The sequence below is a fragment of the Terrapene carolina genome, unplaced genomic scaffold (assembly GCF_002925995.2).
Source record: "Terrapene carolina triunguis isolate 2854851 unplaced genomic scaffold, T_m_triunguis-2.0 Scaffold236, whole genome shotgun sequence".
Taxonomy (NCBI): domain Eukaryota; kingdom Metazoa; phylum Chordata; order Testudines; family Emydidae; genus Terrapene; species Terrapene triunguis.
In genome coordinates, this window is record NW_020664587.1 from 14,000,352 (window position 1) to 14,025,394 (window position 25,043).

Here is a 25,043-nt window from a genome sequence, read left to right on the forward strand (position 1 = left end):
GAAGCTCAGGTTGGATTTTCAAGTGGGATTTTTGTTTGTTTGTTTTAAATGCAAACTTCACTATGGCACTAGTGGCAGCTGACAGCAAAGGATGGACAACTGCATTTGGGTCCATGTAGAGCGGTTCCAATTAAATTAAGAAGCAGCTCAACATGTGGCCCATCCCTTGCTCCAAGCTCCTTCTACCTGAGGAATTCGGCAGCACAGCAACTAAGGCAGGGGTAAGGGTAGGGGTCGGTGTGTGTGTGCATGCAGGGGAGGGGGCTTGTGGGCTTGGTGGGGAGGGAAAACAGATTCCTCTGTGAGATGTTTAACACTGCAGTCTGCCCATGAATAGGCCACTGACATTTGCCATCCTTACTTTTACACGTTGGCATAGGGTCACCTATGCTCCACGTCCCATTGGCTTGGCACTTGATGACCCGCTGGCCCGTGTAGTAGTACCCAGGGTCACAGATCAGCATGAGCTGGGCGTCGTACTGGTACTGGGTCTCATAGGTCAGCCTCCATCGGCCATGGTCCACCGTGATGCTGTTGATATCGGGGCAGGTGACGGCTGGACAGCCGCCACAACAGTGGGGGAGCAAGGGGGGGAAGCAGAAACACGGGAATTAATTAATGATTTCACTTTGGGGCTCCTTCTGCCTTAGGGCTTGTAACAGGGTGTGCTGGTCCTTTAAGGAAGGCTTCAGCACCAGCCCAGCCTGTTTCTGTTTACAGCCCAGAACCAGGAAATTCTGGGAGACATAGTTTCTAGGTTTGATGGGAGTTGGTGGCTTGGCAGCAATGGATGCTGGGAAGGGGAGAGAGGATGCCTGCTAAGAGAGAGGTCAGGGGAAAGGAAGCTCTTTCACGTCTCGGTCCCCCTCTCCCAGCATGCATTGCTGCCAAGCCTACAACTCCCAGGCATTATTCCTCTCAGAAGTGCCTTGTTCTGGGCTGAAACTGGACAGAGACTGTGCTGGGCCTGCAGCCTCTCTTAAAGGGCCACCGCATCCTCTTTTTACAGGGCTTCTTCTGTCCTTTGCCTGAATATCTGATTTTAACCTCTGAACAGAGCTAATTACAAAACAGCCGGTGACAACCTGTGAAACACAGTGGGGTAGTGTTAGGGCTTTGCCACTCAGGGGCTGTCCAGAAGTTACATAAGGCATTAGGGGCGGGTCCTTAATTTTTCTTGTTTGTTTTGCTGTTACAGAGTGTTACAAGGGGTGGGTGGGTCTTGAAAAATCACCCCCCAAAATGTGCTGCGGAATTCACAAACAGCCCCTAGAGGGCGACATTGTAGCTCTCGCGCACATACACGTTCCATCCAGCAGAGGGGGCCGTGATGCACATTTTAGAAGACCAGAAACAAAGCCATAAATGTAACGTTCCCTTGGCTGGAGAGCCTTTCTAAACCACCTCGCGAATAAGGTGACCGGGCCCAGCTGGGGGCTACTCACCCACGCACTGTGGAGGGATGTTGCTGTTACTCCACTGCCCTGTCTGCAGACACTCTGTGGTGGACTCCTCTGCGGCCTGCAGGTGGAATCCCTGGTTGCAATGATAGACAGCTTTGGTACCCACTGTGTACTCCTTGCCGAAGACGATTCCGTTCTTCGGGGCTCTGGGCACTCCACAGGAGATAGCTGGGGAAAGGGGAAAAAATACTGCCCTCTGAGCTGAAATGTGGATAGATGGTTAATTAATAGAACTGGGCCCACTCCAGGTGCCCCCACCGGTGGATATTCCAAGCCAGATCAAGGTTTCATAGCTCAGCCGTGATAGACTGAGCTAACTTCCCAGATCCAAACCACTCCTAATTTTGAGATTTCTGAATCCAGATTCAAACCCAGAGCTGTGGCCCATCTCTAGTAAACACAAAGGGCCAGATCCTCAGCTGGTGTAAATGGGGGTAACTCCATTTTTTAAAGTCGATGGCGTTATGCCCCAACCTACGTTTTATATAGTGCCTATAAATACTAAATATATCACAAAGTGCTCCACCGTTTTAACAACAGAGTTGCAAGACTAAATAAAAAAACGACCTTTGTATTTAGATCCTATAGCACCCCGGACCTCAAAATGTATTCCTAGCATTAATTAATTAAGCTTTCCGACACCCTGGGAGTATAGAATACAGAGAATTGTATGGTTTAATTGTGGCAGAGGCAGGACTAAATTTAGAGTTACAGGCAAGAGGGAAAAAATGGTTGTCAGATGACAGGTGAAATTAGATGGAGCCAACAAAGTGGAGTGAGACAGGGGGGCTGTTCCAGGTGACTGGAGCTGCAGAGGAGAAGGCTCTCGCACTGTTAGTGCGAAGACACTCACTGTAGTAGACCAGAGGGAATGGTTTGGTGGTCAGCTCGGTGTCCAATAAACAGAGGTGCCAGAGAGTCTATTAACCCTTTCCATTCAAGGACTTGTGGGGCAGGATTCCACACCCTGAGTTAAGACAAGATACCTATCTTGAAGGGGGTACACCGATTCCTCTTGATTTCTCCAGGCAGAAAGGGACACCCATCCAAATTCTTCCCGATGGGGCCCTGCTTCCCTATGGGTCAGGTTCTTGAAGCATCAGGAAGAGCAAACCAATCCAAACGTAGCCCCAGAACCTCTCGGCTCCCGGGACGAACAGGTCACCACGGACAAATGCATTCTGACTGGCCTCTGTCCCTACTGCTGTGTTTTGTAAAGGGACCCGCTCAGTGCCACAAAAATAACATTGTACACACACAGGACTGCAGGCTGGGGGACTTGCTGCTCTGTTCAACTGCACCACACCTAATGAGTGTGGGGAAAGCTCTCATTGAAAACCAGGAAGTAGGGACGGGGGGAACATGGCTCCATCCCCATGTACTCCAGGTAACCCAGTTAACCTCATGATGACCACTTTACTACACTAAGCATAATGGATCGTTAGAGGTGAGGATGCCCTTGACAACTGGGTGCTACAGTGTTGAGAGCCCTTCCTGACCCTGCTAGTCTATCCCAACTGATTTCTGGGCACCCCCCCTGTAAAACAGGAGGCTGCAGGGATGGTATCCCTAGCCTCTGTTTGCCAGAAGCTGGGAACGGGTGACAGGGGATGGATCACTTGATGATTACCTGTTCTGTTCATTCCCTCTGAAGCACCTGGCATTGGCCATTGTTGGAAGACAGGATACTGGGCTAGATGGACCGTTGGTCTGATCGAGTATGGTCATTCTCATGCAGTGTGGTGGGCTGGAGTTCAAGGCCCTGAAAATGTCTGGCTTAATGGGGCAGCAGGGACAGAGAGAGCGTGGAGGGTTTGGCAAGGGGGCTGGTCCTAGGGGACAGAGAGGAGTGGACGCAGAAGCCTGTCACCCAAGCACAAGGTGGATTGCAATGCTTGTGTCAGCGCTCCAGGTTTTGTACAACATGCTGCATATCATGCTGACCTCTTCCCCTGCCCACAGAGCTGGAAAATTGGGCAAGCAGAAGCTGTCTTTCAATCCCCTTTTCTTCATCAGCATTCACAATGGCTGGAAAAGTGGCTCGGGGCTCGCCTCCAAAAATAACAAGTGGGTTCCCGCCCCTCTCTTTTCGAATCCGGGCTAAGACAGCAGCCGGTCCATTTGGACTGGTGAGTCACGGGCCCCGACTCAGAGCCCACCCGTCTGGACTGGCGCACGATGGCAAACGGGAATGGAGAGCTTGTGTAATGTTACGCTGCCATTAGAAAGCAGCCAACGGAGCCTCGCCGCAAAATGCCACCACAGGCTAGGGAGGTGGAAGAAGATAACAGGACTTTTAGGAACGGCCGCTTTGGGGTGGACCCCTGCACCAAACAATGGCACACGGGGGTGTCTCTTTTCAAAAGGGTCTAAAGTGAATTTATTACTGGAGTGACCATCCCTAGAGAAAGAGCTTCCTCTGCTCAGCCACTGCGTGGGCACACTCAACACACCGTACAAAGGAGGGCTTGTAAAATGGGGAAACTGAGGCACAAAGGGGCACCGTGACTTCCCCAAGGTCACCCAGTGGCAGAGCCATGACTAGAACCCCAATTTCCTGAATGCCACATCGGTGCTCTAGCCACTAGGTCACAGCTGCTGCATTCAAGCTTCACCAGGATGGGACCCCCTCTAGTGGTGCGAGGAGCGTCCAGTCCTCCTCAACTGAGATGAGGGCCCTGGTGTGCTAGGTGCTGTACAAACACGCAGCGAGAGACAGCCTCAAAGGGGTTAAAAGCCACACAGACAAGGCATGCAATGGGAGAGTATTGATCACCCCTACAGGTGGGGAACGAAAACACAGAGAGGTGACGTGGCTTGTGCAAGGTCCTACCCAAGGGAGTCTGGAAGAGCAAGTCACAGTCCAACACTTCAGCCTTCCTCTTATTCACCCTACAGGCCATGAAAGATTGCAAAACTCAGAGCCAATCAGGAGAGTGGACAGACCCATCTCATTTCATTCTGCACAGACCTGCTATTGGTGGCATGGCTTTCCACCCTTAGAGGTGCAAAGCGCTTTCCTCTCATTACCAGCGCTGGAGCCACTCAATGCTCCAGTCTGGAAAGCAATTAAGCAGCACCTAACAGAAGCCGGTCTTGCTCATACACGTGGGTAATCCAGCAACCTGGTATTAGCGGGATCAGGCATATCCCCGGTTGAAATGATAATCACACGTATGTCACTTCAGCGAGCTAAGGAGCTTGATGAATCCGGCTAGGAGACGGGGTGTCTAGACAAGTTGCCCTGCTGAATACCAATTTCATTCAGAGGTGAAAGAAGATGGTGCTGGAAATTCGTATCATTCTTAGCCTGTTAGCTGTCAGTTTGTAATCACTTTTTTTCACCCATTATATCTGATCAAAGCAATCGAAGGGGTAACCACCAAGCCAATAGCTTTTCCTCTGGTGTCTACCTCACCCTGTCTGCCTCTCGGAGTCAAAGAGAAAGAGGAGAGACAAGGAGACGGTGGTGTTCAGGGACTTTGCCAAAAAGAAAACTCTCAGAAGTGAAAACACTAATGGACTGATCCAAAGCCCATTAAAGTCAGTGCAGGTACGTCTACACAGTAAAAAAAAACAAAAAAAACCACCCACGGTGGCGAGTTTCAGAGCCTGGATCAGCTGACTCGGCCTTGCACTTCAGGACGACAAACAGCAGTGTAGACGTTCCCACTTGGGCTGAGCCCGGGCTCCGAGACCCAATCCCCTGGCTGGGTTTCAGGGCCCAGGCTCGTGCCCAAGCCCCAATACCTGCACTGCTATTTGTAGCTGCTGCGGGGTTTTGTCTCTTTGCGATGCAGACCTACCCTAAAAGTCTCTCTGTTGACTTCACAGGGCTTTGGAGCTGAGCTTTCGTGTGCCTGGAACCAGAGAGCGGAGACTGCTCCGTGCTTTATGCTGGTGCCGGGATCCTTTAGCACCAATGCCTTTTGCAAACCAGAGGACCTAGTGGTTGAGGCAAGGTACTGGAGCTGAGCAGAACCAACTTCTGTCACAAGCCCCCAGCATGACACAAGGATTATCATCCCCATTTGGGGAAACTGAGGCACGGAGCGCTTAAGGCTGGGCTTTTCAAAGGGGCTGACGAGAACTGGGTGCCCAATTTCCATTGAAACTCCATGAGATTTGGACACACAATTCCCTACATTTCCTTTGAAAACCCCCAACCTTAAGCTGGGTATCCCAGTTCCCCCATCTGTAAAATGGGGACTCCCACCATTACTTGTCTATTTATGTTGCAAACTCTTGGGGGGTGAGCGCTGTCTCCTGCTGTGTGTGCGCACAGCGCCTGGCACAATGGGGCTCTAGGAGCTACAATACACACAATAAATACTATTGGAGAAGCAACACCAAAGCAACTAGCAACACAGACGTAATATTGGGGAGGGGGTAATGACAAGAGAAGAAGCACTACAATGAAGGGGCCAGACTTACCCCAGGGTAAAATTAGCACAACAGAGAGGCAACCCCACTGCAGTGACACCATGGGACCCAGAGGAGAATTAGCCCCATGCTATTTATGGGCTTCTAGCACTATAGCCAGTTATTTCTTCTTATTATGCTGGTTTCCTTGTGTCTCTGTAGCTGCCTGTTTGATTTTATTTGGACACCTGCCATTGCATAAACCCAGTGTGGACACAGAGGGTAGTCAGAAATAATCCGGGCCATTCAGACCAGATGTAGTTAAATAAAAAGTTCATTAGGCTACTAAGCCCCTCCCTTCCCCACAAAACCCTCTGCACCTGCAGATGGCCAGGCTGAAATATGAACAGTCCATCATAGACGGCTGGTTGGGCCTTCGGACATTGTGCTTGCTGCATGACATGGGCTCCGGCGCCCTGCGCTTTGCAGTGGAAGGATGTTCCTACTTGCAAATTTGGTATCCTTGAACAGAATGTGGGATTATTTAGTCTTTATTTACAGGGCCCGGCATGGAGCAGAGAGGCTTGGTTTTCGGGATGGCAATAAACTTGCCATCTGCTCCAGCAGTGCATTACCCAGGTTGAAATGCAAGCGGCGCAATCCTGGGGAGTCGGAAAAGAGGATGAAATATTGGAACTCTTCCCAGGGAAAGCAAAGTCAACAAATATCTTTGAGGGACCCATTCGGAGCCTAGCTCTCAGGATAGGGGAGGGGGGAGCTGCTGGGGAGGGAGGGGGAAGGTATGAGAGCAGTGTTTGCAAGAAGAATGTGTGCTAGGGAAGAGGACACAGGCTTTGATGGCAAACATGTAGCTGTGATTGCAAAAACAAGGCAGCTTAAAAATAGACAGCAGAGGTAGAAAAGATGTATTAGATCGTCTTGTATTGTCCCCTCTGTGCCAATGCACGATTGCTCCCTGCAGAATGTTCTGTCCTAGTTCCATAAATGTCAACCAGGACAGAGCAGGCAATAAAGCTTACTTGGAAAGGATGGCGAAAGGAATGGAGGATTATGAGCTGGCAGCAGGGGGCTATGGGAAATGTCATTGTTAACTAAACCATGTGTTTATGGGGACCCCAGTTCCCATCCTCCTGACACGGCTGATTGTCTGAGCAATTTATTCCATGTTGTGGGGCAAGTTCCCAAATCCCTGCTGTGTGATGCTAGCTACTGGAAAAGAGAGATGCTGAGGACAGCCAGAAACAAAAGGTTGCCAGTTGGCTGGAAGAGAGCAACAAAAAAATACGTGCTGGAGTTCATGTAGTTGTACTGGGCAACATATACAAGCCAGCAATTGATCTCATCTCATCAAGGCCAGAGGGGGGAGCTGCTACCACTGTGAATTACAGTCATAAGTAGCACTTAGCTAGCGCTACTTATCTAGTCCTACAGAGCTCAAAGCTCTCGACGATGGTGGGGAAATAGGATTTGTATTTTAAACATGGGGGAGAAACTACAGCACAGAGAGGGGAAGTGACTTGCCAACAGTCGTACAGAGAGACAAGGAGAGAACCCAAGAGTCCTGACTCCCAGGCCTGTACTCCACCCACTAGTCCCAAAGGATGAGCTTTTCCCCAACTTCACCTATCTAATATTTGTAAAGATACTGGGCCATACGCATTCCTGAAGTAACTCTCCGGAGTGGGTGCAGTCACACCGGAGAGGAGTTTGGCCTGCTGTGCGTTGATAAAAGAAGTAACCCAAATAAAGGGCAGACTGTTAACCCTATCATTGCTGGGTCTCCCTGCGCACTCCTGCTGCTTCACTGGAACATGCCAGGTGCCTACAGGGCAGGGTGCATGGCCGAGTCACAGCCAGTAAATCGATCCACAGGCACAGGCAGGTGTTATTGGGGAAGCAGCTCCCGAGCGAAACTCTGCTCTCAGGCAGCACTTGACTATCCAGAGAGGTCCCCGCTGCTTTAGAAACAGCCGTGTGCCTGGAATGACTCTGGAAGGAGCGGGCTTCATGCAGGGTCTGAGCTGCCAAGCTCTCCATAACACCACAGGGGCTTTCTGGCTTCCAGGCCTTGTCGCTGTAACTAATGGACCGCACAACTCAGGGGAGCTTTGACAGTCAGCTTCAGCGCAATCACCAAGGGAGGCCGAATGGGACTCGGGCCCCCCGTCCCACTTTTATTGTCTTGTCGCTATCCCCCTCGGTGCAGCTGCAGGACGTGTCCCCCACAACCCAAGAACCAACACACTCTCTCTATATAAGTAAAATCTCCCTGGTGCTTTAAAATTCCCCATCTTGCAGGAAGGCAGGCGTAGATCCTCAAAGGTATTTAGGCACCTAACTCCGCTTCAAACCAACGGGAGTTAGGCTCCTAAATACTTTTCAGGATCTAGGCTGGAGGGTGGTTTTGTTTTGTTTAATGAGAATGCGATCCCCAATGTAAATCATCTTTTAGGGCATCTCAAGGGGCCAATCTAGTAAACGCTCAGGAGTGTTACAAGCCTCTGGCGCAGCAACAAGGGTGGTGGGGCTTTCCTTTAGAAAGATTTCAGCAAGTAATTCCTGCTTTCTCAGGTACCAGACAGAAATTCTTCACACTTGGTTTAATGTCTCATTCCACCGGGATTCATGAGCAGTAGTTGCCATGACAGCCTGCTGCTAATAGAACTGTGTCCGACTGTCTGATTCAGCTGCTCTATTCAACTAACCAGCTCTGACCCCAGTTTGTATTTTAGACTGGGGTTCTTCACTTGTTTGCCCCAGCCACATCCCTTATCCGCCTCTTGTTAACAGCACAGCTTTCCGCAGCTTGGATTGCTTTACCCCACTCGCCCTTCTGTTAGTACAAACCCTAAAAAGAAACTCAGAGCAACCAAACACAGAGCAGCCCTTGCAATTGGAAAGGATGGGTCCCAGGGCAATCCCTAGCAGTCGAGAGTGTCCATATCCCCTCCTGCCCTCTGCAGTTGATTGAAAAACAAAGAAAGAAGTTAGCAACATTTTTGCGAATTTTACTCCTGAGTTTTTTGTGTCGAAATTTCAAATTTCGACCGAACAACATCACCCTGAAATGCTATTTATCGAAAAATGGTTAAAAAATAGAGACAATGTTGCAAAATTTCCCGTTCCTCCCCACACAGCAGCTGGGTTCGTCAGAGTTTTGCATTTTGAAAGATGTAGCCATCTGGGATTTTTTCCCCAGTCCTCAGAGAAGCTAAGGTGTGAATGGACAGGATTTACAAAAGAGCCTAACACCCAGGTTTTTAATGGGCGTTAGTCACCTAAATACCTTTAAAAATCTGGCCCTAAGTAATTTAGGAGCACAAGTGTACCTTACGCTCCTAAAACACTTAAGCATCTCTTGAAAATCCCATCCTGAACTATCCTGCTACTCCGCAGGGTAACGGAGAACACTAGTATAAGAACACCTTGCCTACACGGTACCTGTTCTCTGGCCAGTTTCGAGAACCATCAATACAATGTTGATTCCCCAGCGTTACATTCACTTGGAACATTACAGGAAGAAACATTCGGAGCTATTGGAAAACCCCGTCCAGATAAAGAGGAGTGTTTTATCAACAGAGAAAAGCAGGGTTGATCGTGGGATTGAAAACAGGTACAAATACCAAAAGCAGTGAGCGGGGAGAAGAGAGCTGAGTTTAAAAAAACAAGGATGGAACATGGTGATGCAGCAGGTGATGTTCTGGCCGGAGCTTTCCCCTCTGATGCATGTGCAAAGCGCCGTGTGCTAGAGACACATGATCAATAAGAGAAATTCACAAAGGACCATTATGTGCCCAGCTCCTACTGAAAGCCAGTGGGAGCTGGGCACCTACCTGTCATCCGTGGCTTGGGAAATCTCCCCCTTAGCACACAATAATTAGCCTAGGCTGGGATTTTCAGATGTGCCTAAGGGAGTTAGGAAGCACAATCCTGCCACTGAAGCCACTGCAGGTCAAGGAGACCCATCCTCCGTGGGTGCTTCTGAAAACCCCACCCCAACCCCGAAAGGCCTTGCTCCAGACTGGGCTGTACCATGACCCAGTTGTTACACATTGCGACCCAGGCTTGGAGCCCTGTCCCCTTCCCTAAGGCTTCAGAGCCTAAGCTCTCGCCCAAGCCGTAACGTCGACTCCACCTCCTGGCCCCTTGCTCGCCCGGAGGGAACATTCCCCCTGCCCCTACCCGCAGCCAGAGGCACCCAGCGAGCAGGGGGGAAAGGGCCGTGGCAGTGCCCCCAAGCAAGCCAGAGCTTCATCCGAGCTCAGACTGAGGAGCTCAGGGGATTGGGTGTCCCCACAGGAATTCATTTGTCTTCTCCCCACCTTGGCACAGAGGGACCGCTTCGCTCCAGTGGTAGTAGCCTTGAGGGTGCCTTGAGCACGTGGTACTGCTGTGGCCAATGAGACGGTAGCCCGCGTCGCAGCCGAAACGGATCTCGCTGCCTGGCTGCAGCCCGGTGTGGCTTAGAATCGAGCCGTGGAAAGGGGGCGGAGGGAGGCTGCAGTAAGGAGCTGGAAAAGGGGGAAAATATGTCACACACACACATCTATTGGAACAAAAGAGGCGCCATGTCGAGACAAATTCTCCTCTCTGTGCGTAGGTGTTAGATGGCGTTTGCTTTGGTCTGAGACCTTACAAGGAAAGAGAGAGGTTGCAAAAAATACAAAGCCAAAGGGGGAAATGTTACAATGGCACATCATCAGGAATGGGCATCATTAACAGCAGTGCAAAGAACCTGTCCGCTCCGCGAGTGATTTCCAGGCATATTTAGGGGAAGACTGTAACATTATTGTGGCCTGCATCTGGGGCAGTGCGTAGCAGTCCTGCTTCAGCACCAGACCAGGGAGGGAACTGAATCAGAGAGACACTTCCATCCCGGCTCAAAGGGGGAAGTAACGTGCTACACTGGTCTATGCCACATGACGTCCCCCCTTTGCACCAGCTCAGGGCTGCTGGCTGGCATGTTGGGGGAATGGCGTCCAGGCTCGGCCCACCTGCATGGGAGAAGGAGCAGCCACTCACGGAGATGGCCCTTCCAGCACCGTGAGATGCAGCACTGGAGTAAGGGCAGCTTCCAGTCCTGCCCTTAGTAATTTAGGGCCTGACCCTGCGAGGTTCTGAGTGCCCCCAACTCCCGCTGGATTCAATGAGTGTTGTGGGTGCTCAGGATGGGGCCTTGAGAGGGCTCTGCGCAAGGGGCGGGGGTGTTCTTGAACACCGAAAGCGTCTGAACGCAGCTGATTTCAGGTTCTGTTCCAAGTAGGCAGGGTTGGTCTGACGGTCACACTCCCTTTGAGCAAACTGGGGCTGGACCCGGAGCCATTATTACAAAGCACCACAGCATTCTAGAGTCAGCACCGAAAACTCTGCAGGTGACAATCCAGACGCTGCTGTGCTTTTCAGAGATTCCAAGGCCAGAAGGGACCACGGGATCATCTAGTCTGACCTGCTGTATAATACAGGCCAGAGACCTGCCCCGAAACCATTCCCAGGGCAGACCTTTCAGAAAAACATCCGATCTTGATTTAACGATGGTCAGGGACGAAGAATCCACCACAACCCTTAGTAGATGGTGCCAATGGTTAATTACTCTCATTGTTAAAAATGGATGCCTTATTTCCAGTCTGAATGTGTCTAGCTTCACCTTCCAGCCATTGGATCATGTTCTACCTTTCTCTGCTAAATATTTGTACCCCATGTAGGTACTATAATCACGTCACTCCTTATCCTTCCATCGTTAAGCTAAATAGATTGAGCTCCTTGAGTCTATCATTAGAAGGCAGGTTTTCTAATCCTTAATCATTCTCCTGGCTCTTCTCTGAGCCCTCTCCAGTTTATCAACATCCTTCCTGAGAGGTGGGCACCAGAACTGGACACAGGATTCCAGCAGTGGTCGCACCAGTTCCAAATACAGAGGTAAAATAATCTCTCTAGTCCCACTTGAGATTCCCCTGTTTATGCATCCAAGGATCACATTAGCCCTCTTGGCCACTGGGTCACAGTGGGAGCTCATGTTTATCTGATTATCCACCACTACCCCCAAATCTTTTTTAGAGTCACTGCTTCCCAGGATAGAGTCCCCCCCATCCTGTAAGTTGGATTGGGACCATCATTCAAGTACTTTTTCTTGTATGGGAAGCTGGGCAAAACTCTCAATTTTGCAAGTCTTTTGGAGACAAAAACAGGTAAAACTCAGTGAGCTTGAATGAGTTTTGCTTTGGGTTTTTATGTTCTCAGCAGAGGTCCAGGTCAGAAATCAAAAAGGAAATATTCACAAGCCCACCCTGAGAGGAGCAAAACCACCAAGATTTACCCAGCTCTGGAAATTAGGAGTAATGTCTAGTAATTAAATATTAATTGACTCATTTACTGAGTAATGTCATTTATTTATGACATTCACTCAGGGTCGCACTCTAGTTTTATGGCCTTCATTAAGTAATTGAAATTTGCTAGCTTCCAAAAGATGCTAATTAATTTTGAGGAATTCTTAGTAAACAGTCAGTACCCAGTAATTGGTTTATGCTGGATGAGACATTAAAACTAACCCTGTTCCCTCTGACAGCAATGGCAAAACCCTCAGTGGCTGGAATGGGAGCAGGATTTTAGCCCTAGTATTTCCCTTTGGGTGTCGTAATACAAGAAGTCATCCCAGAGTCACTTCTCATGCACCAAACGGATTCTCACACAAGTTCCAAATGCTGCGCTTCTGATGCTACGCACCAGACAGTACCTCCTCAATATTAGGCTCCAATAACACAGCATCAAAGTGATCTTTAAATGAATCAAAGGGAGGGAAATGCTGTTTTAAGGACTTAGAGGTGGAAGAAACTGTCCAACCAGGGCTTCAGATCCACATAACAGGTGGTGCTTCCTTAGGATAAAATTCCCCCCGATGCCAAGAGTCTGCAAAAAGCCTATGCTCTACGTTGGGCTTCAGTGGGACTCAACTCGATGCCTGGTCGGATTTCGTGGAACTAGTTTCGGATCACTGAGATCATGCAACATTTTTCTGGTTTCGGTTCCCCAGGAAGGGTTCCATGGAGTTTTTGCTCCCAACACCCCCTCCCCCAAAACTAAAGGTTTGATGCCCAGATATCACAGGGATGGGGGCATCAGCAATACAAAATGCAGGGTGAACCGCAGGCAAAAGGAAATGCACGTTTCCTTTGGAAACCCCAAATTGACCCAGATTCCCAAACATCAGTGACCGGTGCAGTGAACTGAAAACTAGGCAAGCTTTGGGCTGCTCCAGAATGCTCCGTACAGCTCCATTCCCCCAACACAGCCCTGCGTGGCTCATATAGCAACGACACTTAAAGAGGAAAAGCAAAGGGAGGCAGCCAAAGGAACAGCCACATTCTCAGGGGCCGGTTTCCAGTCTCTACTACGAACTCACCTGAGTAGCGGATTTTAAAGCCCTTTCTGTTGTACGCATGGTCGGAGGACCAGCGGAGATAGACCTTGTTCCCAGTGCTGGTTACAGTCAGAGGAGCAGAGTAATTCCCACTTAGAGACAACAGCAGTGGACTCTGGCCAGCGGGACCTTTCGGGAAAGATTGGACAAGTGAAGGTTGGGCCCGGCACATGGCAACCCCTCCCCTCAGCGATAGCCACTCCTAGCCTCACACACCGGGACCTGATTTTTGCAGAAGGAACACATGGCCAGACCTGCTTTTGGCCATACTGTGGGAGCTTTGACTTCCCCTTGAACATTGCCATTGAGTTCTGTGGGGCCAGGATTTCACCTTCACGGGACAGAACCTTCTGCTCACTCACTGGGACGATGAGCAAGGGGTTTGTGTTCTCGGTTCAGCCATGAGGTTGCATTTCCTGTGACACAGGAGAACCTCGGCTCTCCTGCAAGGTGCCTGGTGTGTAGTTTAGGGAAATGTCCTTGGATTGGTTTAAAATCCTTTCATTCCCCGTCTCAACCCATCCTCCCCAATGACCTTCCTCACTGTTCTTCAGCCTGGCACATCCTCCAACTACTCCCCTCTCTCCATGCAAAGCTATCCCAACTACTTCCCTGAGCCATCCCGCCGCGATGAAATCCCGGCCTCTCCCTCTCCCAGAAGTGAAGCACAAAGCTAGAGCTTCTCACCGTGCTGCGTTCCCAAGTAGAAATGCTCCCCCAGGGTATGTCTACACTGCAGCTAAACACCCCGCGATCGGCCCGCGTCAGCTGACTCCAGCTTGCAGGGCTTGGGCGACGGGGCCGTTATAATTGTGGTGTAGACTCGGGCAGGAGACTGCGTTCTGGGACCTTGTGACTGGGGGAAGGTTCCAGAGCCTGGGCTCCAGCATGACCCTGAATGTCTACGCCCCAATTACAAACAGCTCCATAGCCCAAGCCCCATGAACACAAGTCAGGCCAGCTGCAGGTGTTTAAGTGCAGGGTAGACATACCCACTTAGGGGGGCTTTTTCAAGCACAACACAGGGTGATAGACGTGTCGGTGGAAAGAACCTCCTCGGCTCAGGGAAGACAATGTTTAGTGACTAACAGCAACGCTCACTGCTACACGGTTGTGTCCTATCCCCCAACAGATAGCGTCCGTGTGCTTCCCGCGACAGTTACCATCAAAGATCTCGAACTCGTCGTACTGCTTCTCGCTCAGGAAGTACTCGATGGCGAGGGTGATGTTGTACCCGGGCTCTACTTTGATCACCCAGGAACAGGTCTGGAAATGGGGGTAACGCCCCAGGTAGCTCTGGCTGAGGATCACGCCGGTGGAGTCCGTCAGAACCTCGTTCATCAGGCAGTGCACTAAACCAAACCCAAACAAGAGTCCACAGAAAATGAGACCTCGTTTCAGGGGCCAGAAGAAAATGATGGGAAGCAAGGAAAGCTGAGATTTTAAAATGCAGGCGCTTAGAGTTAGGCTGCAATTTCCAAAGTGGTTTAAGGGGACAAGGCTCCCAACTCCAACTGACCTTTATTAGGATCTAGGCTCTTAACTCTCTTGGGATCCCTGGAAAATTCCAGACCTAAATCCTGATTTAGGCTCCTCAGTAAGTGGGCTGCTTTTTAAGTGTGCTGAGCACCCAGCAACTCTAGCTGAAGTCAAGTTAAAAACAGCACTTTGCATGTGCTGGGTCCAATTGACCTCTGTGTCACTCCAGCTTTGTGTGGGGAAACTGTCAAAATCCATGGGAGTTGCATGGGTGTAAAATTGGAGTAACGCAGGGATGGATCAGGGCCTCACCTTTTGACTGACGATCTTAAAGCATTATGCAGCCATTTTCTTATCAAGCCTCAGAATATTCCCTCCAAGACCAAGCAAACTTTATTATACCCATTTTACTGACTGGTAAACTGAGACACAGATCTTGCGACACTTGCTCAAGATTACTAGGCAAGTCGGTTAGACTAGAACCCAGGAGTCCTGAGTCCTAGTTGCTTGCTCTAATCCCTAGATCTCACACAAGCTCAGAAGTGTTTATACCAGAAGCAAGTGTTAAATAAAAGTTTGGTGTAAAAACAAACCAAAAAAACCTAGAGACACCGAAATACAAACACACAAGAGGATCTTTATTGATCTGTACATCCATCCATCAGCGATTGAATGCTGTATTGAACGCTATCCTTGGGATTACAGAAAACAGCAAGAGCTGTCCAGAAGGGACAGTGGATTCTTTCCAAATCCTTAATCCCATTAATGATTTTTTTACCTCTGTAAATTGGTGACCAGATATCATTTAAGCAATCTCTTGGTTTGCAGGCTAACAACCACCAGTAAATAACTAAATGCCTGCCCCTCCCACCCCGTTCTCACACTATTAGAGAGAGACAAAGCTATAGAAAAATCTCCCATTATACAGCAAAAATGTTCAGATGGCGGAAAGAAGATGAAGAGATAACCATGGCTGAAGTGGAAAAAAACCTATCAACAGGAAGCGATAGGATAAATAAGATAACAGGGTTACATCTTTGGCATTCCTCCTGAGTAACAGGAAGGGGTGTGATGCATCACATTCAGAGCATTCAATTTTCTCTCCTTTAATGCACTGTGTAGTACTAATGCAGAAGCTGCGCCTCACAGACTCTGCCCTCAGGAGGACTGTACTTAGCTGAAGTCAGTTCCTCGGTGCTACAGGGGTTCGTGTATCACTGGCAAATGGTCAGAGAGGGCTTTTTGTCTCTCTGAGGATAAGGATGTTTGGATTGTTGTTTTAATGACTTCACGGATGTAGCCAGGTGTTTGCGGTGTCAGAACAGTGCCCAGAAAGGCTTTGTTCGGGCTGTGACTTGGGGAAGTACTTACACTTACGCTTAAAATTAAGCATGTGCTCAAATGCTTTCCTCGACTGGGGCCTCAAGGCATAACACAGCGCTACCCAATGCTAGACAAATTCTACAAGGGGGGGTTGAGAGCCGTCAGCTCCCACAGCAGTCAGCAGGGGCTGCAACTGGCTATATATAATTTCTCAAATCATTTCTCAGACGGATACTGTCATAAATTAACTGATAAATATTTTACTATTCGCCCTGCTTTGCTCAGTACCTGCAGCTGGCTAGACTGAGTCCCACAGCAGGAAAAGAGCCACTCCCTGCACCATGGTCTTTCAGGGAGAAAAGCTTTGCAAATGTGTTGGGACCCAGGCCAGTTACCTTCGCAGGTTGGGGGCGGCCCTCCAAACTGGAGATGAGTCCCCAGCTTGCACGTCAGGATTTCAGTTCCGGTCAGGGTGAAGCCGGGGAGGCACTGATACCTCACGATGTCACCTGGAAAGAAAGACAACGCCCTCAGCTGGGGAGAAGGTTTGGTTTAGCAAGGATGAAATTCACCCCTATGCAGAGTGGCCAGTACAAGGCTTAGGTACCATTTCATTCCTGCTGTAGCTGCTATTTCAGGAGATTGCTCAAAGGGGCTGACTGCAGGGGACCCAGTGCATCAATCGCACAATTCACCTATTCTATAGCCACAGAATACCAATCCACAGGGGTGAAATTCGCCCATGTGCAGCTCCACTTAATTCCCACTTCAACCATCTTTTAAGGACTTCAGTGAGGCGCAGTCTGCACATCGGTGAATCTGACCGAGTGCCTGCACAGACATACCACGATCTTTCTAACAGCCAGTGCTGCACAGTCCCTTAGGATCTGAGAACCCCGCTCCCTCTGGGTCTTACACCAGTATGGGTCCTGCAACCAGAACTTAGCTGGCAATGGTGTTGATAATGCGCAAGAAAGACACAAATCCAGCTGGATCCCCCCTTAGCTATATGGGGATAATATGTGGAGTATAGATAGATAGATTGTACAGGGCAATACAAGTAAAACGTGGCACATGCGGGTCATATTCGGAACGGGTGTAAATCAGTGTCACTCTGCTGATTTCAGTGGAGCGATGCTGATTTACACCAGCTGAGGATTTGGCCCAGAAGGAGCAGATACAGTGGGCAAGGTAGCTTTTGATCATGGGTACTGTTCTGGCTGCGGACATACTTTAAACACAGACACGACACTGTCAATTCAAAAAGCTCAGGAAATATGGAGGAAAGATTTTGTTTGAAGCCTCATGGCCCGCTACACAGTTTAATCGCCTTAAACATCTTAACGCGGCGGGACATGATTGAGGCAAATAGCTCTGTACGTTTCTGAACACGGACTGGGCTTTCATACGAGACGCCTCCTTGCAGTTACACTAGTGAGGATCAAAATCCTCAAGACTATCAAATCCAGCTGATTCAGTGCATAAGCCAGTCACCGAACTGGGGCAAGCCCTCCAACCTCCCATACTGAATAGCGCAGAATTAGATGGGTTCCTCTGAAGCACACAGCATTGGAGCCAAGATACCAGCCACAGGGAGCTCTCATCTGTTCTGATGCAGCCTATCCTACGGGGATGGGGGTGGGGAGAAGATACCTATGTTAAATTCTTCATTCTCGGTGATGATTTCGGCATTGGGAACAATGGTCGGAGGGTGGCATTTGAAGAGCTGATAGGCTGAAACGAAGGAAAAACAGCAAAGGTCAGGGCATGGAATTGCTTCCAACGGGATAAGGCTAGCACATGCCTAACAACAGCTCAGTGTGGTGCAAGGATCTGCTTCTCTGAAACAAACTGCCACCCTGCAGCATGGAAAAAGGGTGGAGAACCCAGCCGTATCAATCTCAGTTACTTATCTGGTCCCCATTACCCTGAGCAACTCACAATCTTCCATCCTCACAGCACCTCCGGCAGGCAGGGCTGTGCTATTGTCCCCATTGTACTGATGGGGAACTGAAGCACAGAGCTGCTAAATTTAGTGGAAGGTCCCACAGGAAGATTGCAGCAGGACCCATGTCCCCCTAGTCCCAGGCTAGCCCCGTAACCCCTGGACCATCCTCCCTCTTTCTTGGTAGGGCCATGGCTCAGCCTTAGTTTACACTTAACACCTTATGAAAATATCATCGACCCTGTCCTTCCCCAGTATGTGATCCCCCATCATCACGACTGTACAGTTCTGGCTCAGGCTCCCTACATTATCCCAGATTTGTTCAGTGCCTGCTACAGCCAGAGCCAGTGCTGAAATAGCCAATGGATTCCAACATCCGTCCAACCTACCTGGCTTCTGAGAAAGGGCAGGTGAGGAGATGCAAGATGCCCCCAGGTATTATTACAGTGTTGTTGTAGCCATGTTAGTCCCAGGATATGAGAGAGGCAAGGAGGGCGAGGTAATATCTTTTATTGGACCCACCTCTGTTGGTGGAAAGGACAAGCTTATGAGCTTTACAGAACTCTTCCTCAGGTCTGGATAAGGTAACCAGAATGCCCAAGCTAAACATAAGGTGGGACAGATTGTTAAGCATAAGGAGTTCACACATATTGTAGGCGACCACTTAAAATGAAGTGGGCAGTTAACACCTCTCCAGTCATAGGACAATGGAGAGTTAATAGGCAGCAGGACACTAAAAAAAAAACCATGGACTTGTTTTATGCCTATTACAACAATTTCCAAAACACCCTGCTGTCTACTAACTCACCATTGTCCTATGTTTGCAGAGGATCCCTTGCCCACCTTGTCTCTCTCAGGTCCTTGGAATGGTGTCTGTATTGAGAATCAACACCATGGAGAGCACACTATGCAGCACTTCTCCGCCCAGGAAACAGGTGAATGGAAGGAGAGTGAAAAGAAGACTACAAGAAACCCTATATGGTGCTGGCTGCAGCAATTTGTTCACAAGAACATCTTCCTCAACAGCCTTGGTCTGCCTAGAATGCCATTCAATAGCACATTACAAACCTTCCATGCCCAAAGTCACTGGAAAGAAAGCTCTTTATTAGTATGAAAGAGTAGAGGGCTTCGTTCGTGGACAGATGAAGGGTGACTGGTGTTTACTGAGTGACTCGTGTGCGGAGGTGATGAGATCATCCACGGAGTCTGGGATACTTAGTGGAAGAGACTGGACAACCTCAATCGGATTAGGTCAATCCAGGAGTAACGAGGATGGGTGGAAATCTTGTTCTGCTCTGCAGCCAAGTGAATAATTCACAATGAATAAAAACAACAAGGAGTCTGGTGGCACCTTAAAGACTAACAGATTTATTTGGGCATAAGCTTTCATGGGTAAACCCCTCACTTCTTCGGATGCATAGAGTGAAAGTGGGTAAAAACCTCACTCTATGCATCCAAAGAAGTGAGGTTTTTACCCACGAAAGCTTATGCCCAAATAAATCTGTTAGTCTTTAAGGTGCCACCAGACTCCTTGTTGTTTTTGTAGATACAGACTAACACGGCTACCCCCGATACTTGTCACAATGAATAATTATTCTGAGAATTTCATCTTTGGTCCCTGTCCTTGAACTAAGATCGCAAAATTCACTGATCTGTCACTTGGAATTATTCATTATTTTATTTTGCAAATAATTCCTGGGATGCAGCTGGTTTGAACTTCCAATTGAGACTATTAAAATCGAAGATGCAGGTTGCAGTGCCCAGTGTAACTTCCCTGGTATGTGATGTAAAAAACAATAGTGCAGGTTTGAAGCAGGTGTTTAATTGTACATTTCTCAGCTGGCGCTGTGTTGGTGAAATAAAGAAGCCATCCAGTCAGGGAACAAAAACAATACCTTATGAGCCTGGCCAAACACAACAAAGAGCAAATTTTACAATCGAACATACAGCCTGAAATGAACTATCAGCAAATATTCTAGAACTTGAGCAAAATAATTTGCTGCTCACCAACAGATGAGCTCATAATGGCTTCACACTCTAATCCCTATGGAGATGAACACACAAGGAATGTGAACGTGGTTAAAACATCTGCTTTTGGATCTGAGTAACTCTTCCTGGAAAGCATTTTCTGAGGTCAGTCCTATAGCCCAGATGTAGATGATCCACCTACTAGAGAGGAGCTAATTTTCACTAACTCTACAAAGCTAGTGGAAACAGCAGCAGCAGAACAATGTTCCCAAGACTTTATTATAATGTATTTAGATGCTTAAATTAGGATTTAGTTGCTTAACTTTAGACACCCACTCACCCCTCTCTGTGCCTCAGTTTCCCCATCTATAAGTTTGGGGTACAATAACCTCCCCTACCTCACCAGAGAGGTTGTGAGGCTCAATTAATGTTCATGAAATGTTTGGAAAGAGTTGGATGAAAAGGGTGATTTATTTTTACCCATGCACCGCCTAAGGGCAGTGTAGGGCCCAACGTTTGCAAAAGAAAAAAAAAATCCTGACATCATCATAATGAGCTAAGCTTGAACAGAGGAGATCAAAGGGAACTGTCAGATCTGTAATTCTGTGAGATGCCTTCTATATAAGTTCTTTGCAACTTACCAAAAAGTTACAGTGAAATGATGAGCTAATGAGCAGGAGAACAATGCATGTTCCAGAGATTTGGGCAGTTTAACTGCCGAACCTGTCACTTCTCCTGCAAAGCTTCTTTGGTCATGGAGGAATAAAAGGGAGGGAGGGGGAGGAAACGGGAGTGAATTTCCCATCAGCCATTTTGTCAAGCTCCCAGAAATAAACAGTTGCTTGAAGACTCCAAACCTTTGCTCCTCCGGACACTCTGCCTCTGGATAAACAACAGGTGCTTTATTATGGCCAACAGAAAACAAGGAGAGGGAGAAAAAGCCCCAGAAGAAAGAGCAAAGGTCGGACAACTGCTTTAATGGCAGGAGCATCTCTCCTGTGGAGAGAGCAAAACTCCACGCTAGTGGTATGTCTGTATTGCAATCGGGGAGTGTCATTGCGGCTCAGGTGGACACACCTGAGCTAGCTTTAATTCAGCTAACTTGGGCACCAGAGCAGGGAAGTGGTGGACGCCTGGAATCCTGGGTGCTTAACTCGGGAGGTGAGCCCACGCTGAAGTGTATGTGCTGCAGCTACTTCACTGCTCCAGGACCCGAGCCAGTGCCATTAAAGCTAGCTCAGGTGTGCCCAGAGAGCTGCAATCACACCCCGTGATCGCAGTGTAGACACACCCTAAGTGGCAAACTGGGCTTTAGGCCAAGATTTTCAACAGTGATTGATTATTCCATTTTGGGAAGCTCAACTCGAGCCATCATAAAGGGGCCTGATTTTCCGAGTCTGGGTACTTGGCACTTTCTCTCAGCGGTCCCATTTAAGGAGGTGGCACCGTGGTGGGATTCAAAAATCCCAGGTTCTAATCCCAGCACAGCCACTGACCTGCTGTGTGACCATGGGCACATTTCTCTGTCTCTGTTTTCCCTCCCAACCTCTGTCTTCTCTCTACAGACTGTGAACACTTTGGAGCAGGGACTGCCTCTCACTAGGTATGCACAGCACCTAGCAGGAGGAAGCCCTGATCGCGGCTCTAGGTGCGACCGTAAAAGAGAGAATAATTTCCTTTCTTTTATGTCAGAGTGGAATAAAGATTCCAGAGTCCAAGGCTGAATCCCTTGATTGTGGAATAAAATAAAAACAAACAAACCCAGGAGGAAATCCAAACAATACACCTAGGAGAGAGAAAGAGAAATGCTATTTGCAAGCTTAAAATGGATGTTTGACAGTGGAGAATAAAAAAAAAAACCCAGACAAAAATTAAATTAAATGCTATTTTAAAATGCTTGACAGCATCTATTTAAGTGGAGAGAGAACCTAGCAATTGGAGCATCAATCTCTATTCCTTAATGGGCTACATTTCAATACAGGGCCATGATTACGACGGTTTCAGCATCTGGATAACACCGCACTGATAAACCTTCCTCTGAAAGCACCCTGATGTGCCTGCACCACAAGAAAGCGCAGCCTGTGTCTCTGAAACACCACTGAGACCCACCTTGAGTTACTGTGCCATAAACACCCTTCCCCATCACATTCACACATCAGGTTCTTGGGCTGCTACCAGAAATAAGAAATAAATAATAATAGGTGCAACATCATCAAGTTTCAAGGGATGCTGCCTCCCCGAATCACTCCTTTTCCAGGAGATGCTTTCCTATAGGTGTTTAAAGGGGGGTGGTTCCCGTAAGCGGATGATGCTCATCATTGCATTGGGGAAGATATTTAATGGGATGTCTTGTGTGCCCGATCTAAGTAGCCTGTGCATGCACAAGGAGTTACATTGTGGCAGATCCAGGGGAAACTCTATGGAACTCAGTGGACTTACACTGGCATATGGTAGGCACTGTCAATGAATCCACCCACTTTGGTCAATCAGGGAGCCACCTGTGTGCAAATTTTCTGTTGTACCATGTGTAATTTATCCACTGAAGTATACAAAGCTTGAGCAGAACAGAGCAGAATCTGACCCTATGTCTTTTTATCATGCTGTATGCACAGAGAAGAAACACTGCAGAGCTGTGCCTAGACATTAATAGTAACAGTATTCAGTCCCCAAGAGAGACAGTTGCAGAGCATTAAACAGAACCCAGGCTGTGTGCCTCCCCCCCCACCAGGATGAAGATTACCATTGGAACGGAATGATTTGGGGAGGGCTAAACAGCTGGCAATCAATCTTTAAATACTTTGTGGAAGTTGGTTGCTCAGGATGAGGGTAGGGTGACCAGATGAGAGGAAGAAAATATTGGGAGGGGGGTTTGCCAGCGGAGAAAAAAAAGGGGGGAGTGCGGACAGCGGAGCAAAAAAAAACAAAACCAAAAACCGAGTACCGCGAAATATCGTGACAAATTGCATCCCGACCGAACATCGGTTGGGACGCGGGACAAACGCCTAAATATTGGGACGGTCCCAATTTTATCGGGACGTCTGGTCACCCGAGATGAGGGTGAAGGCATGAGTTGGTAGAAGGAAGGTGCCTGAGGCTGAAACGGGGATCAGATGAGTGGAATGAATATCGGATGATTCAGCTGCTTATCTCCTGGTTGTTTTCTGGTTAGCTTTGGTGGGATATGTAATCTAAGCAACCTCAACTCAACGTTAATGAACACAGCTGCAGATGATTTCTGATAGGTCATTTTTTTAAAAATGAAAATCCTCACTGAAATTTCTATGAAAAAATAATGGATGAAATTTGTGCGCTTTTTTTTTACATTTTTCAACCAGCTCAATCAATGAAGTTTTTAGCCACAGTTTATACTGAGGTTCCATTTCTGTGTATTTTATAAAGGGGTTAATAAACCAGTAATAGATGCTTTAATAGATGGTTAAGCAACGGCTCCTGAGTACAACAGATCAACAGGTTGCTCACAACCACAGTTTATAACTAGGCTTTGCACAATTTGATTTTTATCAATTTAAATATTCACTATTGTGCAATATGGGCGTTAAGATTTTCTTCTGATTCGTATCAATTTAAATTTTCGCAATGATGGGAAATTATGAGGAGGGGTCAGATGATGTGGGGCTAGACACTAGTTATTTAAGGACAGCAGATGCTGAGATTCAAAGAGTTAATGCTTTACAACCATTAAAACACAAATAGCCAACCTCACATGGCAAAATATACAAAGCAAATATCCTTAAATCAAACTCTAATAAGTTCTTGAGCGGGATTTTTCTTACTTTGCCCAACTGTAAACTTCAATTATTATCAAAATATTTTTTCATCTGTGTGCGGTGAAATCGACATTTAGTGACATTTACCGATAAAAGTCTAATCCTGCCAAGCCTGCTTATAACCATCTTCTGCTGAGGTGCTTATATACATACTACTCATGACTAGAACATGCTCCTTAGACGTCTGCTTGGGCCTAATTATTAGGCCTGACCCGGAGCCAAGCCCACCCGACCTGATCCGAGAGGGTAGAGTCATTTTCCAACCTGATCAACCCCTGACTCTGGTCCCTGAACCTGGGTCAGCGGCACGGCTGCCTGCTGCCCATGGGGTCGGGCGTCCTCCCCTGCGTGCCCTGCTTCTGCCGGTTGCTGCCCCTGCTGGCTGTGCGTGTGCTGCAAAGTGAGCCGTGTTGGGACTCCTTGGCACACTCACTGTGCACACTCACACACACAGCGCCCCCACATCAACCCCACGGGCAGCAGGAAAGGAGCCGAGCTGACCCGAGCGGGTCTGGTTGTTTTCCCAACCGACTCACACCCGACGCTTGTAGTCGGGTTAGGGTGGGTTCAGGTCGGATGCAGGGCTCAAATGCTTATGACATCTTATTAATCACTTACTAGTCCTTTATAAAATTATAGGGTTGAAAGGGACCACGAGGGTCATCTAGTCTAACTCCCTGCCGAGATGCAGGACATTTAATAACAATACCTGACTCTTGTACAGTACTTCTCTTTAGATCATAAAGAACATTCAGAAAAATAACTTTAATATAAAGCGTGAATATAAATATATTCTGGTGGGCTTTCACTATAGTAACTCTGGTCTCTAACTCCCAGTAAAAGAAGTGTCAATTGACTTGTAGTAGGATTTATGTACTGCTCCCTTCCATTGTTAGATTTTCTGTGGAGTTTTTTTGCATAACTGTTATACACACATCCCTTGTGTATTAATACACACCTTATTGTGTTTTGCAGTAATCAAGCAATTCCCCCAGAAGCCTAGCAAAGATTCTTTAAACTTAGCCTGGCCATGTAATACTGGCCTTTCCATTATCAGACATAACATTTGGTGTTCTGTACAGACTGGCATGTAACTGATATTAGTCTTTGTTGCAGTTGTTACAAGTGAATTATTGTGGTGAGTGGAAGGTCCTGTTCACATTTTCTGAAATCCCAGAATTGTCATAGGTTCTTGTTTGCTAATCCAATTTAAAGTTGGACTCTTGTTTAGTGATGGGGTGAAAATGCTCTTATTTACAGCATCATACCTAGCATTTCTC

General features: G+C 48.1%; 1 protein-coding gene across 3 annotated transcripts in view; it reads right to left on the reverse strand.

Annotated features, from left to right (window-relative positions):
* CSMD2 (CUB and Sushi multiple domains 2) overlaps positions 1 to 25,043 on the reverse strand; it is a 376,903-nt gene that overhangs the window by 55,227 nt on the left and 296,633 nt on the right. For all 3 annotated transcript variants that reach the window (XM_026657125.1, XM_026657127.1, XM_026657126.1), the window contains exons 41-47: positions 17,716 to 17,796; positions 16,458 to 16,571; positions 14,424 to 14,612; positions 13,243 to 13,389; positions 10,169 to 10,357; positions 1,446 to 1,631; positions 362 to 556 (exon numbers count right to left, since the gene is read on the reverse strand). In XM_026657125.1, coding sequence (XP_026512910.1) covers positions 362 to 556; positions 1,446 to 1,631; positions 10,169 to 10,357; positions 13,243 to 13,389; positions 14,424 to 14,612; positions 16,458 to 16,571; positions 17,716 to 17,796 — 1,101 coding nt within the window. The remainder of the gene's footprint in view (positions 1 to 361; positions 557 to 1,445; positions 1,632 to 10,168; positions 10,358 to 13,242; positions 13,390 to 14,423; positions 14,613 to 16,457; positions 16,572 to 17,715; positions 17,797 to 25,043) is intronic.